The sequence below is a fragment of the Peromyscus leucopus genome, chromosome 6 (genome assembly GCF_004664715.2).
Source record: "Peromyscus leucopus breed LL Stock chromosome 6, UCI_PerLeu_2.1, whole genome shotgun sequence".
In the NCBI taxonomy this organism is placed as follows: domain Eukaryota; kingdom Metazoa; phylum Chordata; class Mammalia; order Rodentia; family Cricetidae; genus Peromyscus; species Peromyscus leucopus.
The window spans coordinates 84,247,462-84,269,318 of NC_051068.1; the positions used below are offsets into that span (position 1 = coordinate 84,247,462).

Consider the following 21,857-nt stretch of genomic DNA (forward strand, 5'->3'; position numbering starts at 1 on the left):
GGGAGGAGATGGGGGTGGGGACATGAGGGATTAGGGTGGCCGAGTTGGGGGAGGGACAGAGAGGAACAGCAACAAGAGATATCTTGTTAGAGGAGGTCATTGTGGGGTTAGGGAGAAGCCTGGTGGAGGAAAACTCCAAGAAATCCACAAGAATGACCCCAGCTAAGACCCCTAGCAATAGTGGAGTGGGTGCCTGAAATGGCCTTCTCCTGTAATCAGATTGGTGACTATCTTAATTGTCATCACAGAGCCTTTATCCAGTAACTGATGGAAACAGATGCAGAGATCCACAAGCAAGCACTTAGCAGACCACCAAGAATCCAGTTGAAGAGAGGGAGGAGGGACTATATAAGCAAGGGGCTTCAAGATCATGACAGGGAAACCCACAGAGACAGCTGACCCAAGTTCTTGGGAGCTCACAGACTTTAGACCTAAAGCTAGGGAGCCTGCATTGGACCAATCTAGGCCCTCTGCATGTGGGTGACAGTTGTGTAGCTCGGTTTGTTTGTGGGAGCCCTAGCAATGGGACCAGGACCTGTCCCTGGAGCACAAGCTGGCTTTTTGGAACCTATTCCCAAGGGTTTGGTCCTGCCTCAACTTGATATGCCATGCTTTGTTGACTCCCATGGGAGGCCTTACCCTTTCTGAGGAGTGGATGGGGGAGGTAGCAAGGAGGTAGGGGGAGGGAACGGGAGGAGAGGAGGGAGGGGAAACTGTGGTTGGTATGTAAAATAAATTTTAAAAAATTAATAAAAAATAAAATAAGAAAAAAAATCAGTTATAGCAGTTATGATGTTGACACTAAGTAATACATTCCTGAATTTAGTGAAAGAAAACACCTTCCAGTTTTGAAGGATTTTTTTTTATTTCTTTGTTTTGTTCTGTTTTGTGTTTATACCACAGAATAAATATGTAGCAATGATATTTGAGAAAGAAGAGAGTGTTTGAATTAGATGCTTTAAAATATAAGCATGTTGTGCATCTTAGCCTGCTTTGCTGACCATCTAGGGAAAACACTGGCCTGTCAGATGACATTGGCATCCATTGTGCTGTGGATCTTCTTATCTCCAGCTCTAACTTGGCTGGCAAGTTGCAGCTCACCTTGCATTTCACTTTGGGCTCTCTTATGAGTTGATTCAAGGCTGGAGGAAGTCTTTCTGAGAATGTATAGATATTAAAGTATGCAGTCTTCCATCCCGACTGCAGTATTACAACCAACTGGGGAGTGTGGTAGAATGCAGATGCCCGGGCTGCCCCCAGAGAGTTGTACTTACGTAAGCTGGAGTGGGGCCAGCAATAACTACTTCATTTCAGTCTTGATTAACCTTTGCCTAGTTACTGAGATGTTCAGTGTCTTGTCACTTTCTAGTTTGGGAGGAGGGGAACCGTGCTGTCATTCTTTTCTCCTTTGTTCTCATAAAACTAGTGACATAAAGGTTAAAGCCACCGAGAAAGAGAGATTTTCAACGACTACAGTCCTGCTCATCGCTTTTCAAGTGAGCAATTAATAATTCATAACAATTAACTGAGTTATGTGTTTCTCTTTCAATATGTTTCTAAACATGAATAGATTAAATGATAATTGCCATCAAATTTTATGTTCTATTTCATGTTCCCAATAAAAGTATATCTTTGGTAGCTCACTTTGTATTTTCTTTTGATCTATTCATAACCAAATGCAATATACTATATTAAAATATTTATTATTAACCTATCAAATATTAAACACTCTTAAATTATATGGATGAAAGAAAACAAATAGGCTACTTGTTTAAGTTTTCATGATTTTTCTTATTTTAATATGGTTCGGATTTGTAAAACACATTCTGATAATAGCTGATGAGGAGAGGAGTAGATGAGCCCTTGACCTTTATGGAAAGTTTTCTAAGCATGTATATCCTCTCAGTTTTTAAATTCTCATTATTCTGTGAACATGAAGTGATAAAAGAAATATACAAAACAACAGCAGTGACAGCAAAAAAAAAATGTTAGGCTTAAGAGTCTGTCTACTTGAGGTTAAAATACCTACTTGTCTACTTCTCAAAATTTAATATCACCCACTTATCTTTTTTATTCTTTCTTTATTTTTTGCATTTTTGTGGTTAAGGCTGAGGTTCTAAGCTTCTAAATATTTCACCAGCAATGTTCATGCTACTGGTTGAAAGATTATACTTTTATTTTTTCATTATTTATTATGCATGTGTGTGCACACCTGAGTAAATGTATATGCACCTGAGTATATGTATATGTGTGTGTATGTATATGATGTATATGGAGGGACATAGGGAAGCCAGAATATGCCACCAAGTCCCTTGAAACTAGGTGGTTGTAAGCAGCTGGATCAGGGGGTTAGGAACCAAACCTGTGTCCTTTGTAAGATCAGTCAGTGCTCTTATATTCTGATTCATCTTTCCAGCCCAAGTAATCATATGAAATACCAAGGTGGGATTGACTCAAGTAAGAAAGTTATGTAGCTTCACTGAGACTCTTGTCATCAGCCTATAAAATGAGGTTGACTACTAATAGTGTTTTACATACCTTACACAAGACTATAAATGTCTGACATTGAAAGCAATGGAAAAACATTGGTCATCATCAGTGTTATTGCATACTAATAAGGAGAATTAATGTATGACTTAAAAAGAATGGCTAAAATGAACTCTGTAAGGTTCCAGTCCAGATGAACTTTTAAGTATGTATGTCAGAACTGTCTATGACCAGAAAGCCAGCTAGAAAGACTATAGGAACAGAGGTTGGAGAGGACTGGGGTGAACAGAGACAGGACCATTGTTCTCATGAATGCATGGCAACTGAGGTTGCACACATGGTATTAGGCCAGTCAGCCTTCCAGCGTGGATGGAAAAGAGGCATATGAGTCTCCACTCCTAGATGAGGCTCAGTTGACAGTTGATGACTGCTGGTAAAGAGTCAGTTTTCTCTTGGGATGTGGGCTCTGGTAGGTTGACTATGTTCCAGTGGATGACCCCCCACAACCATGTATATATGAGAAGCACTAATTGAACAATCATCTATCATATTATTAAAAAAAGAAGAAATGGAGTTGGGATGGGTACATTGGGGATCTGGGAGGAGTTTGAGAAGGTAAATATGACTAAAATGTGTATGTATGTATGTATGTATATATATGTGTGTGTGTATCCATATATATGTGCATATATGTATGCATACATATATGTTTATATATGAAGTTCTCAAAGAATGAATTCACAGTATATTAAATATTTTCAAAGTTTCATATAATTAAATAGAATCTTATTTTATATAGATACATAGCTGAGCATCCTTTAGAAATCTTTTAATTTTTATTTTTGTTAGAAAGTACATAAGTGTAATATTTTAAGAAACACTTCCACGTGGTCCAGAAGAGCTGAGTCAGCAGCAGCGTGGAGCATAGAGTGACAGTGGCCTCAATCACTAGGTTACTTTGGGACAGATTCTCCCCAAAACTTTTTTTTTTTAACAAACCCAATGTGGACAATAGGATGGTCCATGTTACCCATTTCATGATGACACAGACACATGAACTAAGTTCATAAAGTTAACAGTACTATTTTAAAATATTTAATTGTAATTCTTAAAATAATTACATCAACAATTCACCATTTTGTGGTGTTTCATGCCTCATTATTTTTTTTGAAGTAAGTGTACAGTGCAGTGTTCACCCTACAGTGCTATAGAATAGGGGAAGTCTTAAAATATAACATAGAAATTATTCATAATTTGCTATGAAAGCATAAGTGAACTTTTGGCCATCTGAATGACACCTACTGCTATAACTCAACAAAGGCTAACTAAATATTTACCATACTTCTTAAAAACAGAAAATGTGCAAAAGGTAGGATGAAAATCATCTGTGCATTTGAATATGGGTGAGTCGTGGCATCGTTCCTGTGGGCAATATGAAAGGTCTTGGGTTTAATAGGCTCAGTCACACTCAAAAAGGAATCTAAGCAGAAGGAGTATGGGTTCACAGCACTGACACGCACCAAATTAAGGGTAATTACTGGCAACATTAAAGGTGATGGTAAAAAAAAAAATCTTACATCCTTTACATGTTGTAAATGTATTTTTTCCCTGTGCCATTGGCATTGGAGCCTTGTCTTATTAGTGTAATTCTCTTAGCAGCCCTTTCTGCTGATATTCAAGGTGATGGGCTCTTCCTGCAGTATGCAGCGGAATAATTCTTCCTCAGACATGAGCAGTACTGATTATATTATGGCCACCCTGACTTCTCTTTCATTAGTTGCTGATTGTACTAAATTGATGCTAAATTGGCTTGGCTGGCTCTTAAGGCCTTTAAACAGTTGGTATCGACCATGTCTGTGATCTCATCCTGGAAATTAAATGGTCAAAGCTTTCATGTTTCTGGGAATCCTAACTTTTTTTTTTCTTAAGGTCAATTAGGGCTTTGTAAATATGAACCTGTTAGATCACATCCCCCCCCCAGCCATGTCAATATTTTAATGAAAAGTCTTTCTTTTTATGACATCTCCCAACTCTTGCTTCACATTCTCTACAAATTATTTGCTAGCACATCTGTTTCTTTGCAATTGTTGTGCTGAGTTTGAAATAAATCAAGCTGTGGTTGTAAGGCCAAGCCCAGTCTGCCTTCTTTTTTAATGATTAAGCAAAAAAAAAAAAGTTTTTATACTTTTAAAATAATTGAAACAAAATTAAGAGAAATAGTATTTTTGACATGTCAAATTCCAGTGCAATGAATAACATTTATTTGGGGCATCATCACCTTCTAAATATGAGTGTTGCTGAGATGTATGTTGATATCAAGGTTAGTGGTTGGGACCCAGATGTATGAGCCATATAGTTTACCATGGGGATTATTTAGGTCTTTAGAGCAAAATTTTGCTGATCCATGGAAGAACTCATCAAAGGTTCTCTCTCAATCTGTGAAGTAAAAAAGCCAAAATAAACATAACCACCAACAGTCATTAGTAGCTGCTGTGCTACTTACGTGTTTCTGTTGGGAAATGACCTTTTTAATTTTCAGCTTTGCCATCTACAAAATGAGGAAAATACCTCCCTTATAGAAGGGGATAATGTATAAGAGCTCCCTATACACAGAAATGGCTTTATACAATTTTATTATCTTAAAATAATCATAGTTCTTATCAGAAACTGATGTGTGTGCACACAGTGCAGACCCATTGTGAGATTTCATGATTATGCAATTTCGGACCTGGAAGGTGCTTTGACTATTCAAGCCTTTGTGAGAGTGTCATGGGTGGCCCTGAGAGAGGTGAGGGGCATAAGGGCATATTCTGTTGAGAAGTAGCAACAGTTACACCCAGAAGCAAGAGTCTTGACTCCAGTGTTTGGCATGCAAGCAGAATGACTTCAGTTCAAATCTCCGGAGCCCACTTAGACCAGGCTGTCATTGCACAGGTCTCCAATCTCAGTACTCCCACCCACTCCTACTGCAATGTGGGAGGCAGAGACAGGAAACCCTTCAGAAACCCTCTAGGTAGCTAGGCTGGCCTCTCTGGCCATAAACAAGGAGACCCTGTCTCAACTAAGGCTGAAGGCAAGGACTGGCACCTAAGGTGGCCTTGGATCTCTGAACACAAGCAATTCATGTAGTGTGTGCTCTTCCCACCTCTCTCTCCCCTCACCATCCTTCTTTGTTCCCCTAGTCCCTCCATGCCACACACACCACACCACACAGCTTTTTAAAAAGCCCACGACTTCAGGTGTAAGCCTTATTTCCATGAATTGTATTAACTCTTGCAATCTGAGTAGCAAGAACCCATCTACCACATATGGTCTCTAACAAACCAGTTCTGCACTTATGAGTGCTGAGGACTGACTCTACTGCAATGGCGATTTTCTTCTTCAGGTTTCTAGTTGGGACCATGTTGCTGTTGGGCTTATTTTTTACACTTCTTAGACCTTATCTTTTAATATACAGCCTGATAAGATTTTGGTACTTTCTGTTTCTCTCATCATTCACACACACACACACACACACACACACACACACACACACACACATTCAAACATGCATTCACTAGTGAGTAAAAAAAAAAAATGGACAATGGTGAAACCCTATATTTGTTCTACCTAAAGTAAAAGGCAGTGCTACACTTTTCATTTTCACTTGGCCTTCTGATTACCTATCAGACAGGACCTGGCTGTTGTATTTCTTTCCAAGCAACTGAGCCTGCACTTGATGAGGAGTATTGGCAGCTCACAGAGCTTTTATTGTTAAATTTGGATAGCTTGGTGGTATAGAATGCTTGTTTGGGCATCCTTTGCATTATTAATATTCTCTTCCAACAAAGATGAAGAAAATCAACATGATTTTCTAAATCAGTAGGCTAAGGTCTGCCCTGTAGATGAGAACTGAAGATGCTTTTTGATTTGATAACAAGGTAGCAGAGGCACTGTCTAGTCGGGCTGTTTTACAATACTGAAAATGCTTGAAATTGCTCTCCATCTGTATTTGTCACATGTGGAGCTTTCATAATTCAAGAATTGCAGGTTTTGAATCCATTTAGTTTAGAATCCTATACTGAGTACATTCTGAACCACTTGCTCCCACTAAGATGCCCATGCCAGTATTTGCCTCTTGTGGCTCCTCTGAATGGACCCATTAGTATGTGGAGGGATCCAGCACTTTCCCCAGCATAATTCTGGACACCGTAGCCCCATCCCTCAGGGGTTGCACCAGGTCTCTGATAGGGTAGATGTAGGTGGGCTTTGTCTAACAACTCCAAATCAAAAGGAAGTATCGGGGAAACAAGAACCGCAACTGGAAAGCAACAGCTCTTAGCATGACTGCTGAATCAGGAGAAATTTCCCAACTGGGGGCAGCCCTGAACTTTCTCTTCTAGCTGATAAAATGAGCCTTGGTCCCTGGGAGGATGACCCAGCATATTTGTAATGCTTAGACATTGCCACTTTCTATCTCTGTTTTCCTAATATTTTCTCTTTGCAATGACCTCTGAGAGGCTCTGAATGGCTGTTTAAAGAGCACTGTTTTCTACCCAGAGAGGTTGGACAGCAGGAGCACCAAGAGTTCTCTCAGAGTACTTACTGTTCATTGTTCTTATGCATGTGGGCCTCAGCTAGGGAAAGGATGCTGGTGTTTAAGTTAGTGGGAAGGAAATTAAAAGTTTAGATCCAATGAGCCATACACTTTATTGGCAAAATGAAACTTTTGGTAATAATGATGAAAGAGTTAAATAAGCAGAATTTCGTGTTTAGGACTGTGAGTACTCTCAAGCATGACAGACACCTTCTCGTTTAGGTGACATGCTGCCTGTCAACAGATTCAATGCGCGAGGTCATCCGGTGAAATGTGAACTGGACATTTTAATGTAACACAGCAAATAGGAAGAGGCATCAACTAGAGGCAATTGAAAAATTACAAGTTAGGTTCAAGGTATTTGTCTTGGGAGGTATAATCTTCATCTCACAGAAGCAATTGGAAACATCGTCTTAATATCTCTGTGATCACAAGTTGTCAGGCCTACAGAAGTTAGTCTCCATGAAATAAAAAAGAATGAAAGGAAAAGAAGAAAACTTCCTGAATTATAATAGCAGATTTGTGATCAGAAGCTATCAGAAAATAATGGAGTAAATTCTTAGTTACTGACTTTCCAAGGACTAAATATAATTTATGATGTTTCTGTTTGTTTTTATTTTCATTTTTGTTTTTGAGGAAGAGAGTGAAAACATGAAGTTGGGCATGTAGGGAGATATGGAAGATCTGGGAAGAGTTTGGGGGAGGGAAAGTAATAAGATCAAATATATTGTGTGAAAAAATGAATAGAAAACAATATGAGTCATGTGAGAGAAAATTCTGGGGAACGTAAGTGAGGAATGATTAGAGTGTGGAAGATGATGGAGTGGCCCAACATGGTGCCTGATATTCTTAGCATACCTGCCCTCTGTCCCACGGACTTGGTCTGAAATCAAAGCTGGAAAATTTGAGGCATCATCACTAGAATCTCTATTGACATAAGACTGTCCAGAACCATCACTAGAAAGGGCACATTCATCATTTGTCTTAACTTTCCCACGGACCAGGAGATCTGTCATTTCTCAGTGTACCTCTCTGTCTTCTCAGGCAGTTAGAGATAAGTGCCGTTGGGAAATGCCATGTTGAAAGCAGTCTCTTTAATTTTACCCACATTCCTTGTCCTGTTCTCATTAACCAGCTGGTCTACTTAATTCATCACAGCCTCAAGGTACTGAGTTGTGGTTTGAATGTGAAATGTTCCACATAGGCTCATGCGTTTGAATACTAACAGCTGGTGGCACTGTTTGGGAAGGTTATGGAACCTTTAGGAGGCAGAGCCTAACTGGAGAGAAGTGACTCATTAGTGTGAGCCTTGAAATTCTATAGCTCGGTCACACTTCCTGTTGGCTCTCTGCTTGCTGAATGCAGATGTAGTGGGACTGGCTGGCCTCCTGTCCCTGCTGCGTGTCTCCCCTATGATGAGGAAATGCTTTCCCTTGGACTACAAACCCAAATAAACCTTTCTTTGCTTAGATCGCTTCTTGTCCTGTATTTTGTCATAGCAGTGAGAAAAGTTATAAATACTGGCTGACATCTGTAATCTGCCAAGTTATATGTTTACTCATATGCTTCAACTCTTCCTGTGAAAAACATCAAGGGATCAGCTCTCCTGCATCCTGACCTTGCTATGCTCGGAGTATTATACAGACTATATTTTTTGGAGTATGCTTTAGTGGGATCATGACCTTTGGCCTTTGTTCAGCTAAAGCTGTGTTGTCCTTCTTTGGCATACATAACATTCTAGGGTAAATCCAGACATTATCTGGGACCTTGGCATCTCTGCCACCTAAATGATTGTTCAAACAGTTCCCTAACATCTGGGTTTTTACAATTTATTTTCTAGCCTAAGTGTACAGCAGAGTGTCAACATACAGTCAGGACTAAATGAACACTCACTGGAAACATGTGAGTGAGTGAGATGCTTGATTATGAAGCTTCCTCTTTCCATACATGCACATTTTAAAAGGGCTTATCAATTTTGTCAAAAATATTATGAATTTTTTTTCACTATTGTGGACATCAGTTCAAGAGATTTGAGAAGCCTTTAGTCCTTTGTGTGACTCTGGCATCCCCATACTCTCATCACCTAACCTTGTATGTTACTCTGAGTTCTGACTCGGGGAACTAACTGAACTTCAACCACAGTGTAGTCCAGTTTGCCTGCAGGGATAGGGTTCCTGTAGGTCAGAAGTTCTTTTTCAGGTGCATTGGATCCAACATGGCTGCCAGTAGTCCAGACATTCCTTTGCTTCCTTATAATTTGAATGATAAATGACATATTCCCCAGTGTTTTGATAATTGACAGTTGTCAGGGTGACAACTGGAAAGAACCAAGTAAGAAGCAGAAGAGAGGCAGTATATGAATTCTTAGAAAACCTTGGCCCATTCTCTAAAAAGATGTGCATATGTCTTCCTTTTATTGGCCTTTTCCTCCCTCATTATTTTGCTCTATTTGGATAACCTGACATACCTACAATGTCAAGAAGTTGATTTGTATGTTTGTTTCTTACTTTTGCTATTCTTGGCCACAAAAAAGAATCCTTCATGGCGTTTACCACTTAATTGGCTTTATCCTGATACCAGCTCTACAGTTCTGGATGGAGGGCTCAGCTTAATTAGGACAAACCAATCAAACAAAACCAACCAACCAAACAAAACCAACCAACCAACTACCCAATCAACTAACCAACCAAATAAACAAAGAACTGGTAACAGGGACATGGTAATCTTTATAATACTAGTAGTTGGACAATGAGGCAGAAGGATTATTCTGAATTTGAGACCAGTCTGAGTTACATGCTTATGTCTAGGCTAGCCTGGGCTACAACTTAAGATCCCTATCTCAAAATAAACATAACAAAATAAAATAAAGAAAGAAAAAAAACCCCACAAAACAATAGCAACAGAACCCACATAACTTCTTTCACTTTTTTTGGTGAAAACTGCATCGATATATGTCAACAATTTCAGCAGAATACTTTTTTTTTTAATCAGATAGCTTGACATTTTAACTCACATGTATTGGAAAGTAAAAGAACATTTAAAAGTTCTAAATTTACATAAGACAGTACACACTCTTAAATGCTTAAATGATCTTTCATTGATAATACACTCTCACTTTCACAATGCCTTTTCCATACAGTCTTTTGTCTTGATTAAAGAATATCTCACTGTCTGGTCTTTCTAATTTATACTCCAAGTCTACATATTCTTGCGATATACCTCTTCTTTCTAATCCAAGTATTTCCTTGAAGTAAGCCTCATCCTTGTGTATCCCTATTCCAAGCAAAAGCTGGATTCCATCTCCAAGATACCCTCCTATTCAGTATTTGCATTGAAAGCTAATGGTCCTGATGGTTATTATATCAGGACCTATAAAATGGGTCTTCCCCAATTGCCCATACCTTCCCAGAACCTATTTTCTTATATGGCGTGTGATTTCACATAACATAAGCTATGTAAAAATGAGTATTTGTAACTTAAATAAACAATGTGCGGTTTTTACAAATCTTGTATGTGTCCTCCTGGAACATGACATATCTCTTACTAGAGTTACTCATTCTAATGTGGAGACTTACATTCTCCTTAACTGAAACACATTGCTGACTTATACCCAATCATTTTGGTGCTAGGACTGAATTAACTCTTCATATGTTATAGGAAGCATTATTCTGCTTGTTTTCTGTGACTTAGCTGAGACTTTTGGTTTCAAAACATTAATATTTAGAGTTGTTTCTTTATTCTCAAACTCCTTTCCTTCCTTCCTTCCTTCCTTCCTTCCTTCCTTCCTTCCTTCCTTCCTTCCTTCCTTCCTTCCTTCCTTTTTTCTTTCCTTCCTTTCTTTTTCTTTTCTTTTGGACAACTTTCACACTACTCTTTATCCTACTAAACCCCAAATGTCTTCTTTCCTCCTCCTCTACTCTGTTTTTTTTTTTTGAGTTAATGAGTTTATGTAGCCAAGAATATCTTTGAACTCTCTATGAACCTTGGATGATATTGAATTCTTTATCCTCCTGCATCTACTTCCCAAGTACTGGAATCACAAGTGTGTGCCACCATACTTGGCTGAAACCTTCCTGCTTATATTTTGGTTTTGGATGATTTGTTTTACTCTCTAAAGGCAATTCAGGATTGTGATTTCCAAATTTTTCATATTTTTCCAATAGAGAATACATACAAACTGCAGCACAGAAATGATGGACAGTTCTTTGACAGAAAGTTTACAGGTGAAACTGGAGTTCACAGATGACACACACAGACTTTTAGAATAAGTTTTGCTTCAGTCTCTTGTATCAGCCCTAAATCTAACTAAGGGGCTTTTAGAAGTCCCTACACCATTATTGTAATCCATTAGTAGTGGCCAGTCTGTCTGTAAGATGTACACTGTGCTTTTGAATATGAAGTTTTATCTAGTTCTTTTTGATCAACATGTGATGGGAACTAAACAATAACGTTTTGATTCCTTGTTGTGTATCATGAGGACCACAGCCACCATTTCCCTTGAATTATCACAGTTGCCTCGCATGTGTGGTCTGATTACTAACCCTGCTGTAACATGCAGATCCAGGCTTCAGAAATCTAAGTAGTTTCTAGGGAATTCAAAGCAGTCTGTAGGATTCAAGAAATCACCCAAGGAGTACATTTTGTTTCATTCACAGGATATAAGTGACATTGTCATGATTCCATTCCTTTCTTGTTTTTTCATGGTTATTTCTGTTTTAAAGTTCAATTCCTTTATACTTTATACTAGGACTTCAGCTCCATGTTGAACCTTCTACAAGATTTCTGGGTGTTAAGAGAACTATAGCCATGTGCCTGAGCCTCTCAGACTCTAGTACCTACAATATTTATTCTCAGCCCATCACTGAGACAAGTCTCATGGACAGCCCTACTCTATTTCCTTCTTGGTATTGTTTTCTTGTTGTCAGGTTAATTTCTCTGCTAGCAATACTGTTTCAAATACTGGGTTTGGTAAAAAGCTTTCAAAGTAAGTTTAAAAAAATCCAAAAAGCAAAAACTTGTGTGTTCAAAGGTAAATTTGAAATATATTAAATATGTCAAATCTAGTCTTGAGGTATTCCAATCCTTCCTTTAATGAGGTGCAAGAACAATGTTTCCAAAAAGAAATCTCACCCTTACAAACCTTTCGTTAAAAGCATATGTTGACAAAGGCTGAGGGGCCCCCAACTGGATCAGGCCCTCTGAATAGGTGAGACAGTGGATTGGCTTGATCTGTTTGGGAGGCATCTAGGCAGTGGTACCAGGTCCTGGGCTCGTTGCATGAGTTAGCTGTTTGAAACCTGGGACTTATGCAGGGACACTTGGCTCAATCTGGGAGGAGGGGACTGGACCTGCCTGGACTGAGTCTATCAGGTGGATCCCAGTCCTGGGGGGACAGACCTTGATCTGGAGGAGGTGGGAATGGGGGGTGTGCTGGGGGGAAGGGGAGGGGGGCAGGAAGGGAGAGAACAAGGGAATCTGTGGCTATTATGTAGAACTGAATAGTATTGAAAAAAAAAAAACAAAAAACAAAAAAAAAAACACACTGTAAGCTCTGGGAGATTAAACAAACAAATCAAGGGACCTGGGGAGCTGAGCAATATCATGGCAGTTTGTCAATCAGGTCTTCTTTTAAAATTTTAATTATTTCCTTTTTTACTTTTATTGAAAATATTTTTTCCTCACATGTTAGAGCCTGATTATGTTTCCCCTCCATGTACTCCTCTCGGCTTCACCACCTTCCCTCAGATTTGATTCAAACCCCTTTCTGTCTCCCATTAGAAAACAAATAGGCATCTAAGGGGTATTAATAAAATATAATGAGATAAAACAAAAAATAACACACCAGATTAATACAAAATAAACAAAGAGATGGCAAAGAGACTATGAAAAGGCACAAGTAAAAGACATGGACACAGAGAACCACTTTGTTACAATTTCTTTTTCCCATTCCTCCCATTAAACTCCCATATACCACCCTCCTTGTTCTCTTTGCAATTCATGACATCTGTGTCCACTGTTGTTATATACATATATGTATGCATACTTTCATATGTATTTCTTAATGAATAAACCCAGTCTGCTCTGTCAAAAAAAAAAGCATGTGTTGAGTCCCCTACCTCTCCTATATGATACTTTCAGTTCTTTTCCACGATGACATGTAACTTCTTGACTAGAATTTAAGAAATCACATAATCTACTTTTTACTTTTCTTTTCTTTCTTTAAAAATATTTTCTGTCATACACAGACATGTTCATGTGAAAACATACACACGAGAGAGAGAGGGGGGGGGAGAGAGAGAGAGAGAGAGAGAGAGAGAGAGAAGAGAAACAGGCATGCTAGGAGGATACACACACACACACACACACACACACACACACACACACACACACACACTTCCCACGTCACATAAAGACTGTTTGATATTTCTCAGACAATACATTGGCTCATGCATTTCTGTTCACTTGCTACCATGGACAGCACCTGTTAGTTCTTTAGTGGTTAACTCACGGGTCTCTTATTTCAGGGGCCTCATTCCCCTTTGGGCATCAGTAATAAGTTTCCACGTGTACATCTCCTTTAGTTCTGATTTCATTCTATCATAATTGTTACTCAGCACCATGACCTATGTCATCCTTGAAGCTTCTAACATTAACCCAATGCCCATACTTCAGGGGTTACTCAATACCTACTCCAATATTTTCATAGCCAGTGATGCACATAAAAGCATTAGAGTTGATGGGGGCTGAGGCACAGATAGTTTTGTTAATTGTATATCAGAGACTCAAATCCAGCCTTCTGTTTCCAGAAGGAACTCTCAGGTGACAGGACTTCTTATGGTTCTTCTTCTTCTTCTTCTTCTTCTTCTTCTTCTTCTTCTTCTTTTTTTTTTTTTTTTTTTTTTTGGTTTTTCGAGACAGGGTTTCTCTGTGTAGCTTTGCGCCTTTCCTGGAACTTGCTTTGGAGACCAGGCTGGCCTCGAACTCACAGAGATCCACCTGCCTCTGCCTCCCGAGTGCTGAGATTAAAGGCGTGCGCCCCCCCCCCCCCCCCCCCCGAGTGCTGAGATTAAAGGCGTGCGCCACCACCGCCCAGCGTAATGGTACTTCTTACGGTACTCCAATCACTAGTGAAGAGTAGCTGAATGAGGGGTGATATGGCTTTATGACAATATTAATTTGTATCCTCATCCAAGTCTTACCCTTACTACATCCCAGAACCTATTCTTTTTTTTTTTTTTTTTTTGGCTCATCAGACTTTACATTAGGCACCAGGCATAGTGGCACATGTTTCTAATACCTGCATTCAGGACGCTGAGGCAGGAACATGATGAGTTCAAAACCAGTCTGGGCTACATAGTGAGGCCCTGTCCCAAACAAACATAAACAAATATTTTCCATTATACTTTCTCTCTGAGGAGTTTATCTCAACTACACTCTCTCTACTCTTTTTATGTTGAATCTTGGTACTGGTTTCTACTTGGCATCTGTCTCTTCTTTGTTGCTTTTGACTGATGGTCAGCTCTGAGACTCATGTTCATCTGCTTTAGGACTGATGGCCTGTCTTCTGAGTCCTGCTTCTTCATGTGGTTTTTAGGAACCACTCTTAAGGATAAGTGCTTTCTGGAAAATTACAGCAGACAGGACTTTTAATCCTTGGCCTTATCTTGAGCTGCTGTGAAAGTATGTTGCTTGACTGGTGGCTATTTGAGTGCCTTTCAGTGTTCCTCTCGTTGCCCAGCTCTTGATACCCATTCTAACACTGACCTACGCAATGGCGAATGTCTCTGCTTACTGCCACAGTCCCTCTTCTTCATTTTATGTTACTTATAAATATAGCTGCCAGAAACCTAGACGCTCCGTGAGTGGCAGACAGAAAATTAGATTAGTGTCTGAGCATAGTTCTAGTAATATCTGATGCTAGTAGTTATTGTGATAGTATTTACCATCTTTAATTTTATACAGAAAATAAAATGATTGTATTGTAGAAATAACATAACTTCTCGTAGAAATTGTCTCTAGATAGTTCCTGCATGGTGCCATCTCGTTCAAAAGAGAAATAAGCACACAGAATTATAGTTGTGCTGCCTAACGGGGTAGACACAGGGCTGTTAAGTCTTATCAGATAGGTAGTGTGGACTGAGATGTTCTGTAACTAAGAATACCCAGCTGCTTCCAAAGACCATAAAAATTGGAGTATACCTCCTTAGTAATTTTGATATTAACTATATGTTCAAATGATATTATCCTTCACATTTAAGGTTAAATAAAAATAACCTGCTGAAATCTCTCTTACATATTTCTTTATCATTTATTTTATTTTTTTTTTTGATGTGACAGCAATACAATTGAAATGACCTCTGTGGCTTGCTCTGTTTTTTTATCAGTCATCTCTGCTTCAGAGGACATGGTTTGTGGGTGTTTCATTCTCGTAAGTTTATATACATGGAAAGGGAAGTAAATGCAGAATTATAAGGCAGAAAAAGTTACAATGAGGGCAGGAAGTGTCTGCTCTGATTTAAACATTTCCATTCCATGTACACACCCACATGTCACCTGGTTGATGAGCTCCTTAGAAGACACGATAGTCTCCCGAGGGGTGAGGCTGAACCAAATGGCAACTGTCTAAGGCTCACTGTGTGGAACCTAAGCCCAACATCCTCAAATCAATATTGATTCCTGTCATTTCTTTTACTGTGGCACTTCAATATGCCTTAGATTTATTACCTCCAGGATCCAGGTTAAGATTCAGTGATGGGCATGATAGCAAGTGTGGTTATAAGTTATGTAGATACCGTTGGATTTATGAACTCTGCAGTTCCAGGGTAGCCTTCAGTTCAGGAAATATATTAACCACATACACATCGCACTTCATTTTGTGGTGAGGATTTCCAAGCTGGGTTCCCTATTGTGCAACTTAATTTATGGTCTGACCAGCTATATGCATTGCCATACAATATTTCAATGTAAGTTTGCACTAGCCAACAGAGGAGATGAAGGCAAGCTTCAGGGAAGCCAGCTGGACAGCTGACAGATCACTCTCCTGAACGCAGGCTGGACCACTAAGTAGCCTTTGGAGCTTGTCAGCTGGTTGGGTCTTTTTCTGCTCTGAGATGCTGCACACACCAGCCTAGACAAGCAGAATCAGCCATGCTGCAGCAGGCAGAGGGCAGCTCCCACAGTTACTTACGTTGACAGCCGTAGTGCCAGGAATTTCCCGGCAGACACTCATCACACTTAGGCCCTGTCGTTCCAGTTTTACACTCACAAAATCCTGAGCCATTACAACGATCATGGATTGAGCCCAAAGGGTTACAATAACACTCTGTAGAAACAAGACAACACACAGGCTGGAGACACTTCGAATGGCTTAGAGGTTATCAACACAGGAGCTTCACTTACTTAGATGCATTCACTTACTTAGCGGAAGATGTCCATTAATGAAAAGCTTTGGCAAATATGCCTATTTCAGGGCCATTTATTTACTTGCTCAGCCTTCCATGGCCTCGTTTTTACGATATGGGAGGAAAACATCTGAACTCTTCCAAGGAAATAAGACAACATGCTTTCACCAGTAACAGATCATAATGGAGATTCCATTTGTTAGGGCATTTTTTAGATGGTTTAATGAATGCCATGAGAAGCGTGTATATCAAGGATAAATCAATATTCCATCAGTGTAAAATCTCTTTTAAATTATTCAAATGGGTTTATCTGCTACACTCAATATCTGAGAATGGCTGAGCATCTTAAAGTGCAATATGGATGCACTTTACTCATTTAAAGGTAGTTTTGCTTTACGATTTGGGATGGTGCCTTAACTTATTTATGTATATATATCCTGCTTTGAGATGAGTCCTTAAACTTTGTATTTGCTGGGCATGATCACATAGCTTTTATGTATGGTAGATGAACAACCATGAAAGAAAAATAAATTTCACACTCCTAAATAAATCTCCACAAAGATACACTTTGAGATGTATATTGGTCATTGCAACTTTGTTGGCAGGTCAAGGTAACCTTTGCATAGTGAGAAGCCAATAGAACGTTTCGAGGGGTCCTCACACACTCTTAGACAGGATGTTTTCATCTCTGAAGCTCTACTGGTGTGCAAAGCTTAAGCTGAAGCTGGGAGACCTGTTTTCCCCCAGTTGGAGGCACACAGGTGGTTTGGGGAAAGCGATTTCAGAGCTGCTGTTCTTTTCCCTGTTCCCATGCTGTGAGATCTTGGCTGGGTTGCTATCACTTTCTGTTTCTCAATTTTCTTTGTTTTAAAATAGAATCATTGTGAGGTTCTCTTGCTAAAAATTCAAATAAAATCACATGACCAACCAATTGACTGGATTATATTATTGGCAATGTGGATTCTGGGTTATCATTATGAAGAGATCTCAAACTTTGTCATTGAGACAAATAAAAATTTCTTTAAATTGTGGAGTAAGTACCTTAGAATTATGATTTATTTTGTGCTAAGTCAGATTTTTGAGCTCTACATTCTCATGAAACAAACAATGACAAAAACTAATGGGTGTGTGTGTGTGTGTGTGTGTGTGTGTGTGTGAAGCTAAAACACAGTTCCAAAACATTTCTTCTTTTCTTGGCTTAGTTTGTATTTAATAACTAGGTTTTAAAGTGGCATCTTCTAATGTGTGTCTAGGAGCAGTTTAAAAACTTTTTTGTGGGTTCTTAATGTTTTGTTTGTTTGCACATTTGTAGTCACTAAGCTTGTACCTAGGTCATACTAGAATGTTTCTCACTTCATAAAGTGTACACATTGATGATGAGGTATCGATATTTTGTAAGTCAGTTAGTAGAGTTGCATTTGGGCAGCATGAATTCACATGCTGTTCCAGTTAGTTCATACTGATCAATGAGATAGGTTTTAAACAAAATTTAAAAATACACTCCCTGCACCTAACCCATAGTGTGTCCCATGTTTGTTATAAGAAAGATGGCAAATGTAATCTTAGTCATGAAAATAAATGGTAAGGAGAAATATGTAAGCTTCTCCCTCCTCCAACTTGCACACAAATAATTCAGTTTTTCAGACTTATGGAGCTCTATTCAATGGTTGATGGAGTAATGAGGATGGCCATGGAGATTATATTTTATCACATAAAATAATAAATAAAATGTAGGGCTGTCAGATTGCAAAACAGCATGAAATACTTTGCACAGCTCAATTAAAACATTATGCTACAATTTATTTATGGGCATTAAAATCATCTTGAGTTTCCTTTGTTCTGTGTAAGGTACCTCTGATCCTGTGTTTGAAGGAGAATTAAAAATAATGCATCATAACTTTGAGACATGTTTTGTGGCAACTGCTGAGCCTCGTGCTTCTTTCTGATGCAAAACTTGTTAGGGAAATTATTACCAGTGATTACTCAAGGTCAGAAACCATGCATCCTCTAGCTTCCCATATAATGCTCAGGTTTGTAGAAAGTAGAAGCAAGCAAAGATGCCATTTTCATGTAATTGTTGCATCACCATGGGGAAATGTCACGTATCCCTGAAGACATGACTGTGTTTGGAATTTGTGTAAAAATTGGGCAAATTCAACAGTAGCCACAATGCAGCGATCACTGTGGCAGCATGAACTAGCCCGCTGCACTGCATATTTGCCGTAGTTTCCAGTGACTTTAAAACATCTTCACAGACCCTAGGTGGATCAGAGATGTGAGCTATTCCCTCAAAGCTGGAATAGTGAATTTCATTGCCATTTGTTAAAGAATTTGCAAGGCATCTCTTGAAAAAGTTTTTTTTTTTTTTAATTTAAAGATGATGTAGATAGAGGTCAAAGTGTCTGAGATTAGTACCCAATGAGTGAGAATGTGTTAAGCAAATATCCATTCAATTTCATTAGTTCTTTCTGTACTAATAGCATTAAAATTAGTACTCAATTGCTATAGTGGAGCCTCACAAATTAAATATTCAATCTTTCCCTGTATGGTCTTTTCACTTAGCTTTATTTAAAGTATTTAAATGTGAAACACTTTAATTTCATGTATTTTATATTTTTTAAAAAACGGGTTATGGTTTATTCTAGTGTTCCTATTAACTTTACCTTTTCCGTTCTTTCTCTATATTTATAGCATGATATCTATATATTCTCACAAGTGGAATTCAGCAGAATATATTCTGTCTTCAAAATACAGGCAGCTGTGCATCTTTTGGTTTTTATTAATGTCCTCTGGTCTTTGTAATCCAAGCGTTAGGAAGGCCTTGGACTTCTGTTCATAGTTAGCAGTGGAACGGCTGCCGTCATGCTTCAAAGAGCACACTAGAGGTAAAATCTAGGCATCTCCAGTTGTGCTGGCTGTGCCAGAGTGGTCAGGAGGGAGTGCACAATCTATGGAGTCGGGTTGCTCTTTGCAAAGAGTGTGCACGTTGGGTCAATCTATCTTATTTCTTTTCCAAGTATGAAAGAGGAAAAAATCATTACTGTAATACTTACCCTACTGCTTTGTTAATAAGAATTAGATTTTTTTTAAAGTTGCAGGTCAGTGCATACTTTACCCAGTGTTTCCTGTCCTCTTGCTTACAAAGAAGCCAGGAGGTTTAAAGAACTTACCCAAGGCACACAGCTAGGGAATAGCAAGTTGGGACTTGAACCCAGCTCTCCAGCATCTAACTCCAGTGCTTTCTCCACTAATTCACAGATAATAAATAAGGAAGCACTTTGAAAAATGGAAAATACTGTAGACATAAACAGTATTGTGCATACCTGGTCCAAATAAATTCACAATAACCATACAGCTAATTAATCCTTGGCAAGAATCTCTGTGACTGTCACACCCCAGGCAGAAAACAGGGATCCTAGACACACAGTTGAGTTGAAAAACTGTTTCTTTTTTTCCTTTTTGATAAAAAGATCTCTTGTCAGTTTCCATCTTGTATGCTCTAATTTTCCAACTTACAAACTCTACTGAACTTAGACTCTGGGGAAAACTTGGTCTTTAAGAATAGTGGCCTGTAAACTTTCTGGTGTGGTAACAGACATCACACTTCAAACATTTTGCATTTTTTAGAGGAAATTATAGCATGAAATTCCATTTACTGTTTTTCTATCAGACTTCTTCACTCCACTGTTTTGAGATAGGCTGGTCTCCATTCAGTATGTAGCCAAGGCCTGCCTTAAAAATCCTGATTTTTTATTTTTATTTTTATATTTTGCATTCGCTTGCCACTTGCACGGATTACAAGTGTGCCCATCATGCCTGCCTCCAGACTCCTTTCCTCAGAGTCAGGTCCCTCTATAGAAACTTTTTTGAAAGGAAGCAACACCTGGTCCTTTCCAGGTGAGAAGAATTAGTCATAGAGGAGGGAATCTTCCATCCCAGGACCCTATTTTCTAGGGCTAATCTATTTTATAATCTAACAATTTATAACCTGAAGAAGTTTTGAGAAATTACTCTTCCTTGAGGGAACAATAGAAAAATCCAGTAAATGGAATTTCATTACTATAGATGGAAAAGGTAGGCAAACTTCTGCATTAGAACTTGCTAGTAACTTTCAGTTCTTAATGGCAACATTTTTATGTACCAATACTTGTAGATCATCAATTATGCGTGGGTCTCTATCCCAAAGTTTCATATCTAAAATAGTTACTTATCATTTTAAAGGCTGAATGTACAATTTGAGGCAATTAAATCAGGTCAAAATTTATCAGATTTTAAGATTTCATGCAAGAAAGAAAAAGAAAAAAGGAAGAAAGAAAAAAGTAAAGAATGGAAAAAGAAAATTCGAATATTCTTCATCTCCTAAATATGATTTCTCATGACATCATCTTTAATGTAACAATATTAGGATTCAAATTCTAACCCCTCCCCCCACCAAATATGACTTTATCCAAATGCAAATGAATTTTCAGTTTACTTCAAGGATATTTGCTCCATTGATGATATTCATTCTGGCTCAGCTCTTTGCAGATCACCAGCTTCTCCACCCTAACCAGATCCCCATAGCTCCAAAGGCACAGAACAAAAGCTGAAATTGTAATGGAACTGACCTATGCACACATTCTCATCGTCCAGCTGTGCAGAAGCATTTCTGAAGTAGCCCAGCCTGCATAACTCACAGTGCTGCCCTCTAGTGTTGTGTTTACAGCTCACGCAAATGACTGTGTTTAGCAGATCGATATAACTGCACCGATTGGAGTGGCCGAAGCATTCACAGTCTTGCAAGGAAGAACAGAAATGTATACAGAATGTATACAGCAGCAGAGAAATAGCACGCTACATGCTTGAGTGAAATGAGGGATGGAGAAAGGATGGCAGAATGGTATTACATATATGGGAACCAACACAACACATGGTGACAGCAGGTGGTTGTGACCGGCATGAAAGTAGTTGTTTCAAGCAGGATAGAAAGGTCAGACAAACACCACTAAAGATTGTTAATTCTTGGCAGACAAGATGAACAGAAGCATTTGCAGGTGTACACCTTTTAAAATTTGGGAAGGCTCAGTTTCAACTGATGCAAAAGTCTAATTTTGCACATGAAAAACTTTACTGACTTTGCATCATTTTTTCTTCCATCTTTGCAGTCCTAAAAAGGGGGAGGGAAGCATATGAGCGGCAGGTGTGTGGATCTGCTGATTCCCATGGCTCTTCTGTCTCACTACTTTCTTTCTTTTTCTTTCTTTCTCTCTCTCTTTTTTATTTTCTTCATTCCTTCCTTTCTTTTTTTAAAGACTTAGGTGGGACTTTATAGACATCATGGCAAGTTCATAAGGATTGAGGCAACTACATAATTCTTAATTTTGTTTTTCTCCAGTGCTAAGAGGATATGCCTT

General features: G+C 38.8%; 1 protein-coding gene across 1 annotated transcript in view; it reads right to left on the reverse strand.

Moving 5' to 3' along the window:
• Positions 1-21,857, reverse strand: part of Ntng1 (netrin G1) — a 334,636-nt gene that overhangs the window by 33,658 nt on the left and 279,121 nt on the right. Inside the window, 2 exon segments of the mRNA XM_028879321.2 lie at positions 16,251-16,385; positions 21,072-21,239. Coding sequence (XP_028735154.1) covers positions 16,251-16,385; positions 21,072-21,239 — 303 coding nt within the window.